The 13,677-nt window shown below is 38.8% G+C and overlaps 2 protein-coding genes across 3 annotated transcripts; one reads left to right on the top strand and one right to left on the bottom strand.

Moving 5' to 3' along the window:
• The first annotated feature begins 1,456 nt into the window (after positions 1 to 1,456).
• LOC109205244 lies at positions 1,457 to 3,746 on the top strand. The gene is made up of 2 exons (XM_019367923.1): positions 1,457 to 1,482; positions 3,233 to 3,746. Exons 1-2 carry the CDS (start codon positions 1,457 to 1,459, stop codon positions 3,744 to 3,746), a joined length of 540 nt encoding a protein of 179 aa, XP_019223468.1.
• Positions 3,747 to 10,799: 7,053 nt separating this feature from the next.
• On the bottom strand, positions 10,800 to 13,162 carry LOC109205253 (putative quinone-oxidoreductase homolog, chloroplastic). 2 transcript variants are annotated; one of them, XM_019367936.1, is made up of 5 exons: positions 13,031 to 13,116; positions 12,710 to 12,760; positions 12,446 to 12,587; positions 12,217 to 12,308; positions 10,800 to 11,797 (listed from the first exon to the last, which is right to left on the bottom strand). In XM_019367936.1, exons 2-5 carry the CDS (start codon positions 12,734 to 12,736, stop codon positions 11,105 to 11,107), a joined length of 954 nt encoding a protein of 317 aa, XP_019223481.1. In that variant the 5' UTR covers positions 12,737 to 12,760; positions 13,031 to 13,116; the 3' UTR covers positions 10,800 to 11,104. The 2 variants fall into 2 exon arrangements, with proteins under 2 accessions (XP_019223481.1, XP_019223480.1); XM_019367935.1 differs by lacking the exon at positions 12,710 to 12,760 and having other exon boundaries at positions 13,031 to 13,162.
• Positions 13,163 to 13,677: the final 515 nt, after the last annotated feature.

The raw sequence follows: 13,677 nt of genomic DNA on the forward strand, positions 1-13,677 counted from the left end.
CGCCCGAGAACCAGCTGCCAAATCAGGTAATGAAGGATCTTCGCCCCTCCTCTCTTGTGGAATCTCTCCCTCGAGATTATGGGCTTCGAGCCTAGCAGGGTCAACAATCTCGGGAGGCCTCCTGGTTCGAGCCGTCATTATAGAATCATCCTCTCTGGATACGCTGATGTCCTCAGAGCTTCCGATATAAATGAGATCTTCGTCAGCGGCAACGCCCTCCTCGGGCCCCCAAGCAGATCTTGCCTTGCTATAAGAATCCTCGTCCTTCGAGGACCTCTTTCTCTTATTATCCTCCCTTTATTCGGAAGTCGATCCTCGGGCCCCCGAGCAAATCCTGTCTTGCTATAAGAATCCTCGTCCTTCGAGGACCTCTTTCTCTTATTATCCTCCCTTGATTCGGAAGTCGAAGGTCCTTCCTCCTCCTTGTAGAGGGACGGTCTCACCTCAGAAAACTCACTGATGCCTGCAAACAAAGAAATTAGCACACGTAAAGGAAAGTACCCTTCAAGAGAAGGACTACGTTGCACATACCATGATGCTTAGCCTCCCATTTGCCCTTCGACAAATCTCGCCACTTGCGCNACAAGGCAAACTGATGAGTACCGATACTTGCTCGATAAAATTGGCTCGCTCCTGGGGCACTTTCCCCGAACTTGCTCGAAGGTTATCCAGCTCCCCCTCCCTTCGGCCAAAATTAGAGAATTCGACTTTGAGGCTACTGTGGCACACCATGCCCGGCCTCGAAGGGCTCGAAGTGGAACTTGAGGGCAGACCCTGAATTGCTCCCCTCGAGGGGGCACATCGAAGGACGATTTCGGAGCGGCACGAGTCGGTGATCGTCATGGAAAGGCAGGAAACCCCCCAGGGCACACGATAAGGACTGACAAAGTCTGCAAGAATAGTACAAATCCGCACTGAGCCGTTATACGGTTGTACTAGTAGCATTTATTCGTCATTTATTAGACATGTACTATGTTGGGATTCACCCTCCTATATAAAGGGGACCTTTGTCATTTTGTAAGACCAGGATATTGAATAATATACAACATTCTCTGCTCTCTTTGATAAAACAACTGTTCTTCACATTTATTGCTTATTCTTACATTGTTCATTCATTGTTCATATATTCTTCTTCATTTTGTTGCTCATTATTAATTGTAAAAGGCCATCTTTAAGGCCCTTATTACCATTGATTCTTTATCAATAGTTCATCGTTATTATCCCCATATAGACCTCGAGGCCCTGCTCCAGCCGGCTCGAGATCTAGCCCTGTGATCCTATTGGTTTGCATATCTTATCCTCTTTACTTATACCTAGCATCTATTGCTTAACAACTAGTACTAAAATAAATCACGTATTTTTAGAACCACAAAATCAAATATAATTGTAGTTACCATTTTCAAGGTAAATAATTTGTCCGTACTAGATGGGGCTTTCGGCTACATTTTGGGACAACATGACGAGACAGGAAGAAATGAGCAAGTATATATTACTTGAGTAAGAAGTTCACGCCTTATGAAGTACAGTATTCTCTGCTAGAACGCACTTGCTGTGCTTTGACATGGACAACCCAGAAATTGAGGCATTACTTTTGTGCCTATACCACATACCTCATATCAAGAATGGATCCTCTGAAGTACATCTTTCAGAAGCCCATGCCTATCGGGAAGTTAGCTAAATGGCAGATATTGTTAAGTGAGTTCGATATCATCTATCTATCTCAAAAGGCAGTCAAAGGACAAGCATTGGAAGACCATCTTGCTGAAAATCCTGTGGGAGGAGAATACGAACCACTAAAAACGTATTTTCCCGACGAAGAAGTGTCATTCATAGGAGAGGACATTGCTGAAGCCTATGGCGGTTGGAGAATGTTCTTCGACGGAGCTGCAAACTTCAAAGGAGTGGGTATTGGAGCAGTCTTGGTATCAGATACAGGTCAACATTATCTGGTATCCGCAAAGCTTAGGTTTCCGTGCACCAACAATATGGCAGGGAGGAGAGACTATGGATGGGGAGAAGCTTGGATCGTGGGGCTCAATTTGGCCATCTATATGAATATACAAGAGTTGCTGGTAATTGGTGATTCAGATCTTCTGGTACATCTGGTTCAAGGAGATTGGGCTACGAAAACACCAAGATACTACCATACTTGTATCATGTGCAAGAGTTGATGAAGAGGTTCACAAAGATAGAATTCAAACATGTTCCAAGAGTCCAGAACGAGTTCGCAAACGCACTGGCCACCTTGTCATCAATGATACAACATCCAGACAAGAATTTCATCGATCCCATCCCGGTGAAGATCCATAATCAAACGGCTTACTGTGCTCATGTTGAAGAAGAAATGGATGGAAAACCTTGGTTCCACGACATCAAGGAATATTTGGCAAAAGGAGAATACCCAGAACAGGTGAACCATACTCAGAAACACACACTGCGGAGGCTGTGCAATCACTTCTTCCAAAGCGGAGGAACCCTGTATAGAAGAACTCCTGATCAGGGATTGTTAAGATGTGTTGACGCAAAAGAGGCTTCCAAATTTCTCGAGGAGATACATGCCGGAACCTTCGGACCATACATGAACGGTTTTGTTCTAGCAAAAAGATANTCCCAATAGAGGTCCTAATACCTCCAGGACCATAGGTAAGGGATGGGTAATGCACGCATAGGGTACGGTTTATAATCAATTAGTGCGCTTAAGTAACAATTTGAAGATAGTAATTGGGTAGTAAAGGAAATGATAGCCCATGCGCTAATGCTATGAGTAAAACCCCGACTTGAGGGAGTTGCAAAGCATTGCATGGAATGATCCTATAGGCTAAAAAAACTTAGGACCACCCCTGTACCCTCGTTTAATGTAAGTTGAATATTGTATTTGTCCAAATTGTTCTCTTCTCCTTTAAGACTAATTCACTTAATTAAGTTCGGCCGGGACCCACCGTTGTGGACCTCAAGGGGTGCCTAACACCTTCCTCTCAAGGTAATTTCGAGCCCTTACCCAATCTCTGGTAATGTAGACTAGTTATATTAGTTAATTGCTTTAGGTGCCCTAACGCACCTTAAATCCGTTAGGTGGCAATTCTTTCAAATCCAATTCCCTACCCTCACGGAAAGGAGTTGTCCTAGAAATGTCGAAACCCGATTTCGCGAGAAAAAGGGGGCGCGACAGTAGGTATTATCAAATACAAAGAGAAATTGCAGGGGTGTCTCAGGGTTCTTCTGATATTTCTAGTTACTACACTAGGCTTAGGAAACTCTGGGATGAGTTAAAGACTGCTGCATTTGGTCCAGCATGCACTTGTGGGGCTGAGCCACAATGCGGTGATGGTCAGAAGCTTATTCATTTCCTCACAGGGTTGAATGAGACTTACTCAAATGCTAGGAGTAATATCCTTATGATGTACCCTGTCCCAACTCTGGGTAAAGCTTACTCCATTCTTCTTCATGATGAGAGTCAAAGAGAAATTCAGCCATATGGTGGTTCATTTCTCTCAGAATCAGCTTCCTTTTCTGTGAAATCTACACCTGCCCCTGCTCAGTTCACCAATGGTCCCAAATCCTTTCCCCAGAAAGTCAATTTTGACATCAAAAGTACAACTCTTGTTTGCAAATACTGTAAAAAGACTAGGCATTCTGTTGACAAATGCTACAAACTCCATGGGTTCCCAAGTGACTTCAAATTCACAAAAGGTAGAAAGTCTAATGCTTGTGCTCAAGTTGACACTTCTACATCAGAGGATCAGTAGTTTTCTGAGAATATCACCAACAATCCTGTCCATGGGTTCAGCAAGGAACAATACCAGCATCTCATGAGCTTATTTCAATAATCTCACATCTCTCCTTCTCAAGATTCAACTGGAAACACTACTGCAATGGCTACTTGTGCCGGTGTGGTCTATAGTCTTGTTGTTTACTCTCTTGCTTTGTGTTGTGCTTCACAATTAAAAATCAACACCTGGATTCTAGATTCAAGTGCAACCAACCACATGACACCTAATCAACACCTGTTACACAAAATCCAATTTTTGCCTTTTCCTTATCTTGTTACACTTCCAAATGGTTATAAGGTCAAAGTTCATTGCACTGGTTCTTTACAACTATGTGATGATTTGATTTTATCAAAAGTCATCTTAGTACCTTCCTTTCAATTCAATTTAATCTATGTGCCTCAACTAGTTGCACAACTTTCTTCACCAAAATTTTCTGTTATTTACAGGGCCCTTCTCTGAGGAGGCCATTGGAAATTGGTAGAGCAGCAAATGGACTTTATGTCATTGATTCTGCAGTCACTCTACCAACACCTACATCATCTGTACATAACATCACAAATAAAAGATCAGTCAGTTTACCACAGTATACTCTTCTTGTAAATAACATTTCAAATTAGGCATCAGCTACTTTGTGTGATTACAGTGCTTGCATCTCTACTTGTAATCCTGATTGATTAATAAAACTGATATTTTCTGGAATCAAAGACTAGGCCATATGCCCTTTCATAGAATGAAATCTATTGAATTCTTATCTGATAAGTTGTCTTCTAAACAATCTTTTATTTGTCCAGTGTGTCCTTTAGCCAGACAACAGAGATTGCCTTTTCTGGATAGTTCTATTAAATCCACTAAACCTTTTGAATTAGTCCACATTGACCTATGGGGTCCTTATTACACTAGAACATATAATGGTTTTAGATATTTTTTAACCATTGTAGATGACTTTTCAAGGGTAACTTGGATACACTTACTTTCTTGTAATGGTCAAAACTCACTTTAACCTCCCTGTACAAACTATTAGGTCAGACAATGCCTTTGAACTTGGTTCTAGTACCAAGGCTTCATATTTTTTTGCTGAGTTTGGCATTCTCCACCAAACTATCATTCCCCATACTCCTCAACAAAATGGTGTAGTTGAGAGAAAGCATAAGCATCTTCTGGAAACTTCTAGAGCATTACTATTACAATCCAAGCTTCCAATTAAGTATTGGGGTGACTGTGTGCTCACAACTACCTATCTCATTAATAGGTTTCTTTCCACTGTCCTTCAAAATCTTTCCCCTTATCACAAACTACATGAACATCCTCCTACTTATGCTCATCTAAGAACCTTTGGTTGTCTATGTTTTGCAACTATACCAAAGGTCAAGAGAGATAAATTTCAGCCAAGAGCCTATCCTTCTCTTTTTCTGGGGTACCATTTAGGGAAAAAAGGCTACAAGTTATTAAATCTAGCTAATCATTCCATTTTCTACTCTAGGGATGTGGTCTTTCATGAACACATTTTCCCTTACCATTCATCTTCACCTCCTTCTGGCTTCCGTGTAATTTCTGATCCTTTTGTGGATTCTCAAACTTCTCTTTGTTCTCCTACCTCATCTGTACCTCCTCCTTCTTCTTCTGTTCCTCCTCCTTCTCCCATTCATTCTTCTCACTTCCCCAGTCAGTCATCACCTCACTCCTTAAGTCAGTTCCCTTCTCCTCCTTCCTCTCCTCGACTCATTACTACTGCACAACCTCTCCCTCTTAGGAAGTCCACCAGAGTCTCCTATGTTCCAACCTATCTCAAGGACTATATTTGTTCATCTTTTTAGCTCCCTGCCTCTCTACCCTCTGAACCTCAGTACTATCAGCAAGCTGCACCACATCCTGCCTGGCAGGAAGCTATGGAAAAGGAATTCCAGGCCTTAGATGCTAACTCCGCATGGGACATTGTGCCTCTTCCACCTGGGAAGAAGGCCATCCCTTGTAAATGGGCGTACAAAATCAAATAAAAGTCTGATGGTTCCATTGAAAGGTATAAGGCTAGATTAGTGATTAGGGATGATTCTCAAAAGGAGGGCATTGATTACTTTGAAACTTTCAGTTCTGTTGTTAAGATCACAACTATCGAATGTCTCCTTACCCTTGCTATCAAACACAATTGGAATGTACACCAAATGGATGTCAATAATGCCTTTCTCCATGGTGACCTTAATGAAGAAGTTTACATGAAGATCCCTTTAGGTCTATCTGTTGAGTCTACATCTTCTGATGTTCCCTTAGTTTGCAAATTGAAGTAATCGCTCTATGGGCTAAAACAAACTTCTAGGCAATGGTTTCCAAAGCTTTCAGAGTCTCTTGTTTCACGAAGCTACTCTCCTAGAAAGAATGACTCCTCTCCTTTTACCAAAGTGACTCCAACTTCAATTGTTCTACTTGTTGTCTATGTGGATGATCTTTTTTTGGCTGGCAATGATAATGCTGAAATGCTAAGCCTGAAGTCCTTCCTTGATCATCAATTCAAGATCAAGGACCTTGGGAGTGTCCATTATTTTTGGGTCTTCAGATTTCTAAGGTGGATCAGGGGTTTCTTATCAACCAACAAAAGTACACAAAGGAGATCCTCTCTGAATTCCACTGTTCAGAGGTCAGACCACCTCTCACACCCCTTGATCCTCATATCAAATTATCTGTTGATTCAGGGGAAGCTCTTCCTGATCCTACTGTCTATAGAAGATTAATTGGCAAGCTGAATTTCCTTCAACATACCAGGCCTGGCATCTCTTATTTAGTGCAACATCTCAGTCAATTTCTTGTGTCTCCTAGAGCGCCCCACATGCTGGCCGGTTTGCATGTTCTCAAATACCTCCTCAATGATCCTGCCCAAGGCATTCTACTAAGTGTTGCCCCTGATTTCTCCTTAAAAGCTTATGCAGATTCTGACTGGGCTGCTTGCCCCATTTCCAGAAGGTCTGTGACTGGGTATTATGTGGTTCTTGGTGATTCCCCTATTTCCTGGAAATCTAAGAAACAACCTACTGTCTCTCTTTCTTCTGCTGAGGCGGAGTATAGAGCTTTAAGGAAGGTTGTTGCTGAGGTGGTTTGGCTTACAAGACTGTTAGCTGACATGGGGCTATCTATTACTGCTCCTGTCCCTATTTTGTGTGATAGTTAGGCTGCCCTCCACATTGCCAGAAATTCTATTTTTCATGAAAGAACCAAACACATTGGAGTAGATTGTCACTATGTGAGGGATGTGCTTTCTTCTGGGCTTATTGTTCTTGAACATGTCTCTTCTGCCGATCAACTTGCTGATGTTCTGACCAAGGCTTTGACAGGTGTTCCTCACCATAAACTCTTGTGCAAGCTGGGTGTGCACTCACCCTCCAGCTTGAGGTGGGGTGATAGACTAAAGAAGCTATTGGACTTAAACCCAGGATAGTTTTCTTTTCTGCTTTATTAGGTCTCTTTTATAGTTGGGCCACCTTTTCTTTCTTTTATATTGGGAACCGGCCCATGTCCGGATATTATTTATTATTGGACTAAATTGTACATACTAATAGACTGTTTGAGATCTATTGAAGATATAGATCATTTTTTCTCTTTCTATTTACTCGATGGTTTCTTAGCTTCACTCTAACACCGACTAGAACCTAGGGTATTCTCATATTCATTCTTGCAAATTCAATCTCTTCTCACAAGTTAACAAAGAGAAATTAAGCAACTAAGATAGAAGTTTGGACGGAGGTTTCTGGATTTTTTCTTTTTGAATTTTGAAAGATCATGTATATTAATTAGTTTCAATCTACAGCAACTGTTATCATGAAATATGAGTTTGTTAATAACCAGGTACACAGTGCCAATAAACTTGAAAAATTGTTGACTGATTCTTCTAATATTTAATTTGCGCCTCTCCTCTTTCTCTGTTTTCTTTTTATCGTGAATGGAAAGAGAAAAAGAGAAAAACAAGAAGAGGCTATGTGCATCTGGAAATGATAGTTATTTAACAAGCGACAAGTTCTTTGAGGATTACAAACAAGAAAGAGTTCAATCATTTAATGATGGATAAATTAAGCAACTTAATTAACTTTTAATTAGGTCATATTATATTATAATGGCTCAAAAATTTTACCAATCATAAAAGGGATAACATATATTTGTCAAAGCAACGTGAACAATCATTTGATGTACTCGGAATGGTAAAATTCTCACTACTTTTTTTGTCCAGTTAGAGAATGTTACTACAATTTGAATTATAATTCCACTAGATTTTTAACTTCAATAATCAATAGTATTATCTTTTTGGAGGTTAGCTAATTCCACTTCGTATCATCAAGACCCATCCACCCTTAATCAAAGCCTAGAGAATAAAAAAATTCCGACAAGGAGTGTTTCCTCTCAGGGGCGTATCTAGGTTAAGGGGCGTGGGTTCACGTGAACCTATGTTCCTCGTCATAAACCATGTATAATAGTATTATATTTCTTTAAAAAATGCTTAAATATATGTGTGTGCACCCATGCTCAAAGACTCCTATGGTGCATAATTATTAAGTGCACTTCTACAAGTGAAATTGACGGTTCAAATCCTATACGGGACAATCATGTTTTCGGCACGAAGTATAGATATATATGTTAAAATCACTAAAATTTCAAAAAAAATATAATTTTGAACCTGTAATTTTAAAAATGTAGTGAGTTCAAGGTAAAAAAAAACTAAAGTTAAACATGTTAATTGTAAATTCTAAACCATCTCTTCACAATAGTGCACCCATCTTCTTGAGATTTTGGATCCGCCTTTGTTCCTCTCCTAATGGGCCTTACACTGTGCGAATTTGAATTAATCGAAGCCCCTATCATAGTATCGGACTCTGAATAGAAAACTAAAAAATGCCAAAATTTCACGGTATAGCCAGTTTTCAGACTGATCAATCAAAAATAGCCAGCATTTACCAAGTCAATGAAAAATAGCCACCGTTTTGCTGAAACAGAGACCGGTCCAGCATAATATACTGGAGTTCGGTGCACTTGTGTATGAACTCCAGCATATTATGCTGGACCGGTATACTTTGCTGGCTCCAGTATAATATACTGGAGACTGGAGCACTGGAGCACTGGTGCTCCAAACTCCAGTATATTATACTAGACCATTATACTTGCTGGAACTCCAGTATATTATGCTGGAGTTCTAGTGTATTTATGCTGGAACTCCATCATATTATGCTGAAGTTCCAGCATACTATCCTGGAACTCCAGTATAATATGCTGGAGTTCAAGTATACTTATGCTGGAACTCCAGCATAATATACTGGAGTATTTTCCGGGTTTTGAACAGTGTTTTCGCTCAGATTTATCTTTATATAAAAAGTGGTTAAATTTCGATTACTTTTGAAATTGGGCTATTTTTGAACGACCAATTGTAAATCTGGCTATTTTTAAAAATCACCCCTAAAAAATTCCACTTGGCCGGAAGCGCAACTCTGAGTTATGAGTTATGGCCAAGTTTCTCAAATAAAAGCACTCCTGATGTAGAGGGCGTTTGGCTAAACTTATAAGCTGGTCAAACTAGCTTATAAGCACTTTTCGGCTTATCTACGCGTTTGGTAAAGTTAAAAGTGCTTATAAGCCAAGTGCTTATAAATCAAAAATAAGCCAAAAGCCACTTTAAGTTTGACCAAGATTTTTACTATTTTATCCTTAAAATATTCTTTTTTAGAACAAAACTCCTACATCGATATTCACTGCCTCAAATATTCATCCTAAACTCCCCTCCTCCCCCCCCCCCCCCTCCCCCGATCTCTTCAAGTCTGTATGTAATAAATGAGACATATCAAATTTTTGGTGTATTTCTTTTTAAGTGTTGTGGTGATGAAGACAATGTTTGTTTCTCATCAAATAATTTGTCCTATTTAGGTTTATTTTTTACTGAGAACCTTTTGTCAATATATTAATCATTAACTTATGGTTATATGCTTATCATAAAATAAATTATATTTATTATAAAAATTATCTTATCTAAGCACAATTATAGTTAAAATAAAATGATAAATATAATATTTTGTATTTGAATCGATCTGGAATCTAAACTTTTGAAGAAATTACGCCCTTATAAGTGTAAACAGTTCTAAGGTTATTTAAGTCATTTTAATAGAAATACTGCAGCAACTTATTATCAATTTCAGCACTTGTACCCAAACACGTAATTGCTTATTTATTAAATCAGTTTCAGCACTTAAAAGTGCTTATCAGCACCTAATGCTTATCAGCTACTTCAAATCAGCTAATCCAAACGGGCTCCTAGCTGTGCTTACCCACTGTCCCCCGTCTATTGCTGAAGGATCTTTTACTGATCTTTATGCATTGACTGGATGATTTTTCTAGAACTTGGGAAATTTCCTTAACCAACATTTATGATTTACATATATCATCTTTTACTTTGAAGCTTAATTATTAGCCGAGGGTCTATCGAGAAACAGTTTCTTTGCCTTTTCAGGGTAGGGGTAAGGCTGCATACATCCTACCCTTCTCAGACCCCACTTGTGGGACCACACTGGGCTGCTGTTGTTGTTACTTTGAAGCTTAATTATGTGTTGTATACTCCCTCCGATCCAAAATAAGTGATTTTTTGGCCTTTTTCTTGTGGTCCAAAATAAGTGATTTTTTCAGATTTCAAGAATGAATTAATTATTTTTTGCCTACATTGTCCTTGGAGTAAATAGTGTTGGAATATGTGTTGGGAGTGTTTATGTGAGATAGTAAAGGTTAATATGGTCAATTCTATTGTTAATTAATGCTAAAAGGTGGATTTCTTAATCTGTGTGAAAATATTCAAAAAATTACTTATTTTGGACCGGACGGAGTATTACTTAAAATTTTTCTCCTTATACGTTCAATTTCACGTATAAAGCGTACACAAGTTCAAGTTACAATGCCAACAAAGTTTTAGTGCCAAACTACCAGTTTTATTACTGAACTTTTATCCAGTTAAAGTTATTTCTGAACTTCTTTTGGTATTGCACCAGGCATCAGCCATTTCATTCCACACATTGCTTTAAACTGAACAAGAATCAGTGAATCAGCCGAGCTTTACTTTACAAAGAAAAATCACAGCTATACAATAGGTACTAAAAGCATTACTTTCCAAAAGAGTGCTTATATAGGGTGGCTGTACTGGTAAAAGGGAAAAAGTTACGTGACATACATACGTTGAATGGTAGGCACATTAAAAGTAATCATTAAGGCGATGTCTAATCTTGCTTGACACTGACTGATCACTTGAATAGGATGAGACTAATTGACCCACATCTATTCGCATATCCTTAATGCTCTCAATAATCAATTATAAGTAAATATTTTTATTGCTCCACAATGATCTTGCCTGTGGCATGTCCATCAATCATCTTGGCCCAAGCATCTTGAGCTTTGCTTAGAGGATGTTTGGAGTCAACCACAGTCTTAAACTTCCCTTCCTTCACCAATCTAACAAGCAACTTCAGTTCCTTATCTCCTTTAGGAATCAAAATAAATGGCAGCAACTGCTTTTTGGAGAAGGTCAGTTTCTGAATTACATAGGTGCATATTGCACTAAGTCCAGGAGTCAGATCAATGACCTTACCACTCTCACTCAAATTAGGCTCAAATGTTGACCAGGGAATGCCTTTAGCACAGTGAACCACTGCATCATATTTCTGTCCTGATGGACTCTTAAGAGTTGCACCTTCTGGTGTCTTGTAATCAAGAACCTCATCTGCTCCTAAGCTCTTTACAAATTCAATGTTACGAGCTCCACATGTCCCTGTAACATGTGTATTACCTAGCTTTGCCAATTGAACAGCATAGTGTCCAACACCGCCCGAGGCAGCCGTGACAAGAATGTTCATACGCGGTCCACTTCCATCTAATTTAATTCCAGCAACATCAACAAGGGCCTTGTGTGCTGTAAGAGCAGCAATTGGAAGGGCTGCACCTTCAGCAGCCGATACATTTTCTGGCCTTGGAACAGTCAAGCTCTCCTTTGCGACTGCATACTCAGCCAATCCGCCCCCTATCTGTTATCAATCACATGAGTATATTTATGTTACAACTATCATACATAAGTTTATATTTTGTGCACTGACAGTGCAAAGAATTTTTACGCTATCAAGTTAAGTTGGTTCACAACAACAGGTAACTCGCAGACTGATATGGTAAACTGAAGAAATAGTATAATATCTGCAATAACTGGTTAAATTGCATTGATAATATATTCTTTAGACTGTCAATATATATAACGTAAGTTCATCATAATAAGGCAAAAAGATCAAGTTGATGAGGTTACTTTCTAATAATGGTAGCAGACACCAAAATAAAATAAGATACAGAGACGATTGTTTTTGTGCTTGTGTGTAAATTTAGAGCCTTAGCAGGTGCATAAATATGCAAGACTAACATAATAAAAACAAGTCAAATGAAAAGAAATTAGACTTACAAGAAGATTAAGAATAGCCACAACTTTGTCACCAGCCTTGAATTTTACAACACTAGATCCAACCTCTACAACCTCCCCTGCTACATCAGTACCTGCTCCTCACAAAAAATGCAGTATTAAAAGTATATAATATAAATTAGAAGACTATAAATGATGAGCTAGAAAGGGGTTAGGACCTTAATTTTGTATTCCGAATAAAGGATCAAATGTGATAGATTATTGCAATTACCAGGTATAACAGGAAATTTTCGAGTAACAAAAGGACGATTGGCACCGTTCTGAAATCTCAAGTCTAATGGATTTAAGCTTGTAGCCTCCAACTTTAACAAGACCTCATCCTTTTCTGGAGTAGGCACTGGAACTTCAACATGCTGCAACAAGCAATATATGTGCATCAATCAGTAATTTGGCTACAACCTTGCTCTGTATTACTTTTGCATTCTTCAAAATACACCAAAAAATTACAATCTCTGTATAAATACTTAATACACACCAGATACGTACTCCTTCCCGGTTCCATGTAACATAGGCCTTATTCATGACACTTGCATAAAATAGAAATTAAAATTCTTATGCTCCAGTTAACAGTCATAGAATTTGTTCTCACAGTGCAAAAAATAAAATTTATAGTATAAGAGAACTCCATGTAGTCGTTCGTCCATAAGAAGTGGGATTAGTAACCTAGAAAATAAGATATGTTACCAACTTAACATAGACTGATATGCTTAAAAAAATTCTCTATTGCCAATATATACAAGATAAATCCTTAATTGTACATAGAGAGTTTCCATCCAAAAGAATGGAGAGAAAGTACCTTCAAGCCAGCAGCTCCACCTCCATAAGAGTCGTACTGCACCGCGCGCATTAGCTTCACTGCCATACCAGTTACTATTTCACTTCATTGTCCTATTTCTTCAGCGGCAGTATTTAAAATGATTGAGGACGAATATTAAGCAATATTTTGCATTTAAATGGTTGAAAAGTGGTGCTAGTCATCATTTCCTCCTTCCTAGTATTTTCCAAGGAGAATAGTCAACCGTGTATATATAGTCGTTGGAATATCGATTGTCACTAGTTAAAAAACTAAGGTCGAAAATTGAAATTGCTTTGACTCATGGAAATAGTCAATTGTTGCCTTGTTGGAATGGGGTACCTTGAGTACTCTTAATTCCGAAGAGATCATATAGTAGATTGTCAACCATTTGAATCCATTCTCTTGAAGATCAAGTTGTGTATCCAAATGTAATAAGCAAAATAAATATATTAAAATTGAAGAAAGCAGTTGTATTTTATGTTGCACCATTTGGGCCTATTCAAACAAAATTGTCATTTCCTAGGGAACTCACCTTTCACTAGACCACCAGCCACCAAGAACTTTTTCTTTTTGTTCTTTCTTTTCGAATGTTATATGGTCAAAGCGAGAACATCGCCTCTTATTATTGATCATTCTTTCAAACAGGG

The sequence above is a fragment of the Nicotiana attenuata genome, unplaced genomic scaffold (genome assembly GCF_001879085.1).
Source record: "Nicotiana attenuata strain UT unplaced genomic scaffold, NIATTr2, whole genome shotgun sequence".
In the NCBI taxonomy this organism is placed as follows: Eukaryota; Viridiplantae; Streptophyta; class Magnoliopsida; order Solanales; family Solanaceae; genus Nicotiana; species Nicotiana attenuata.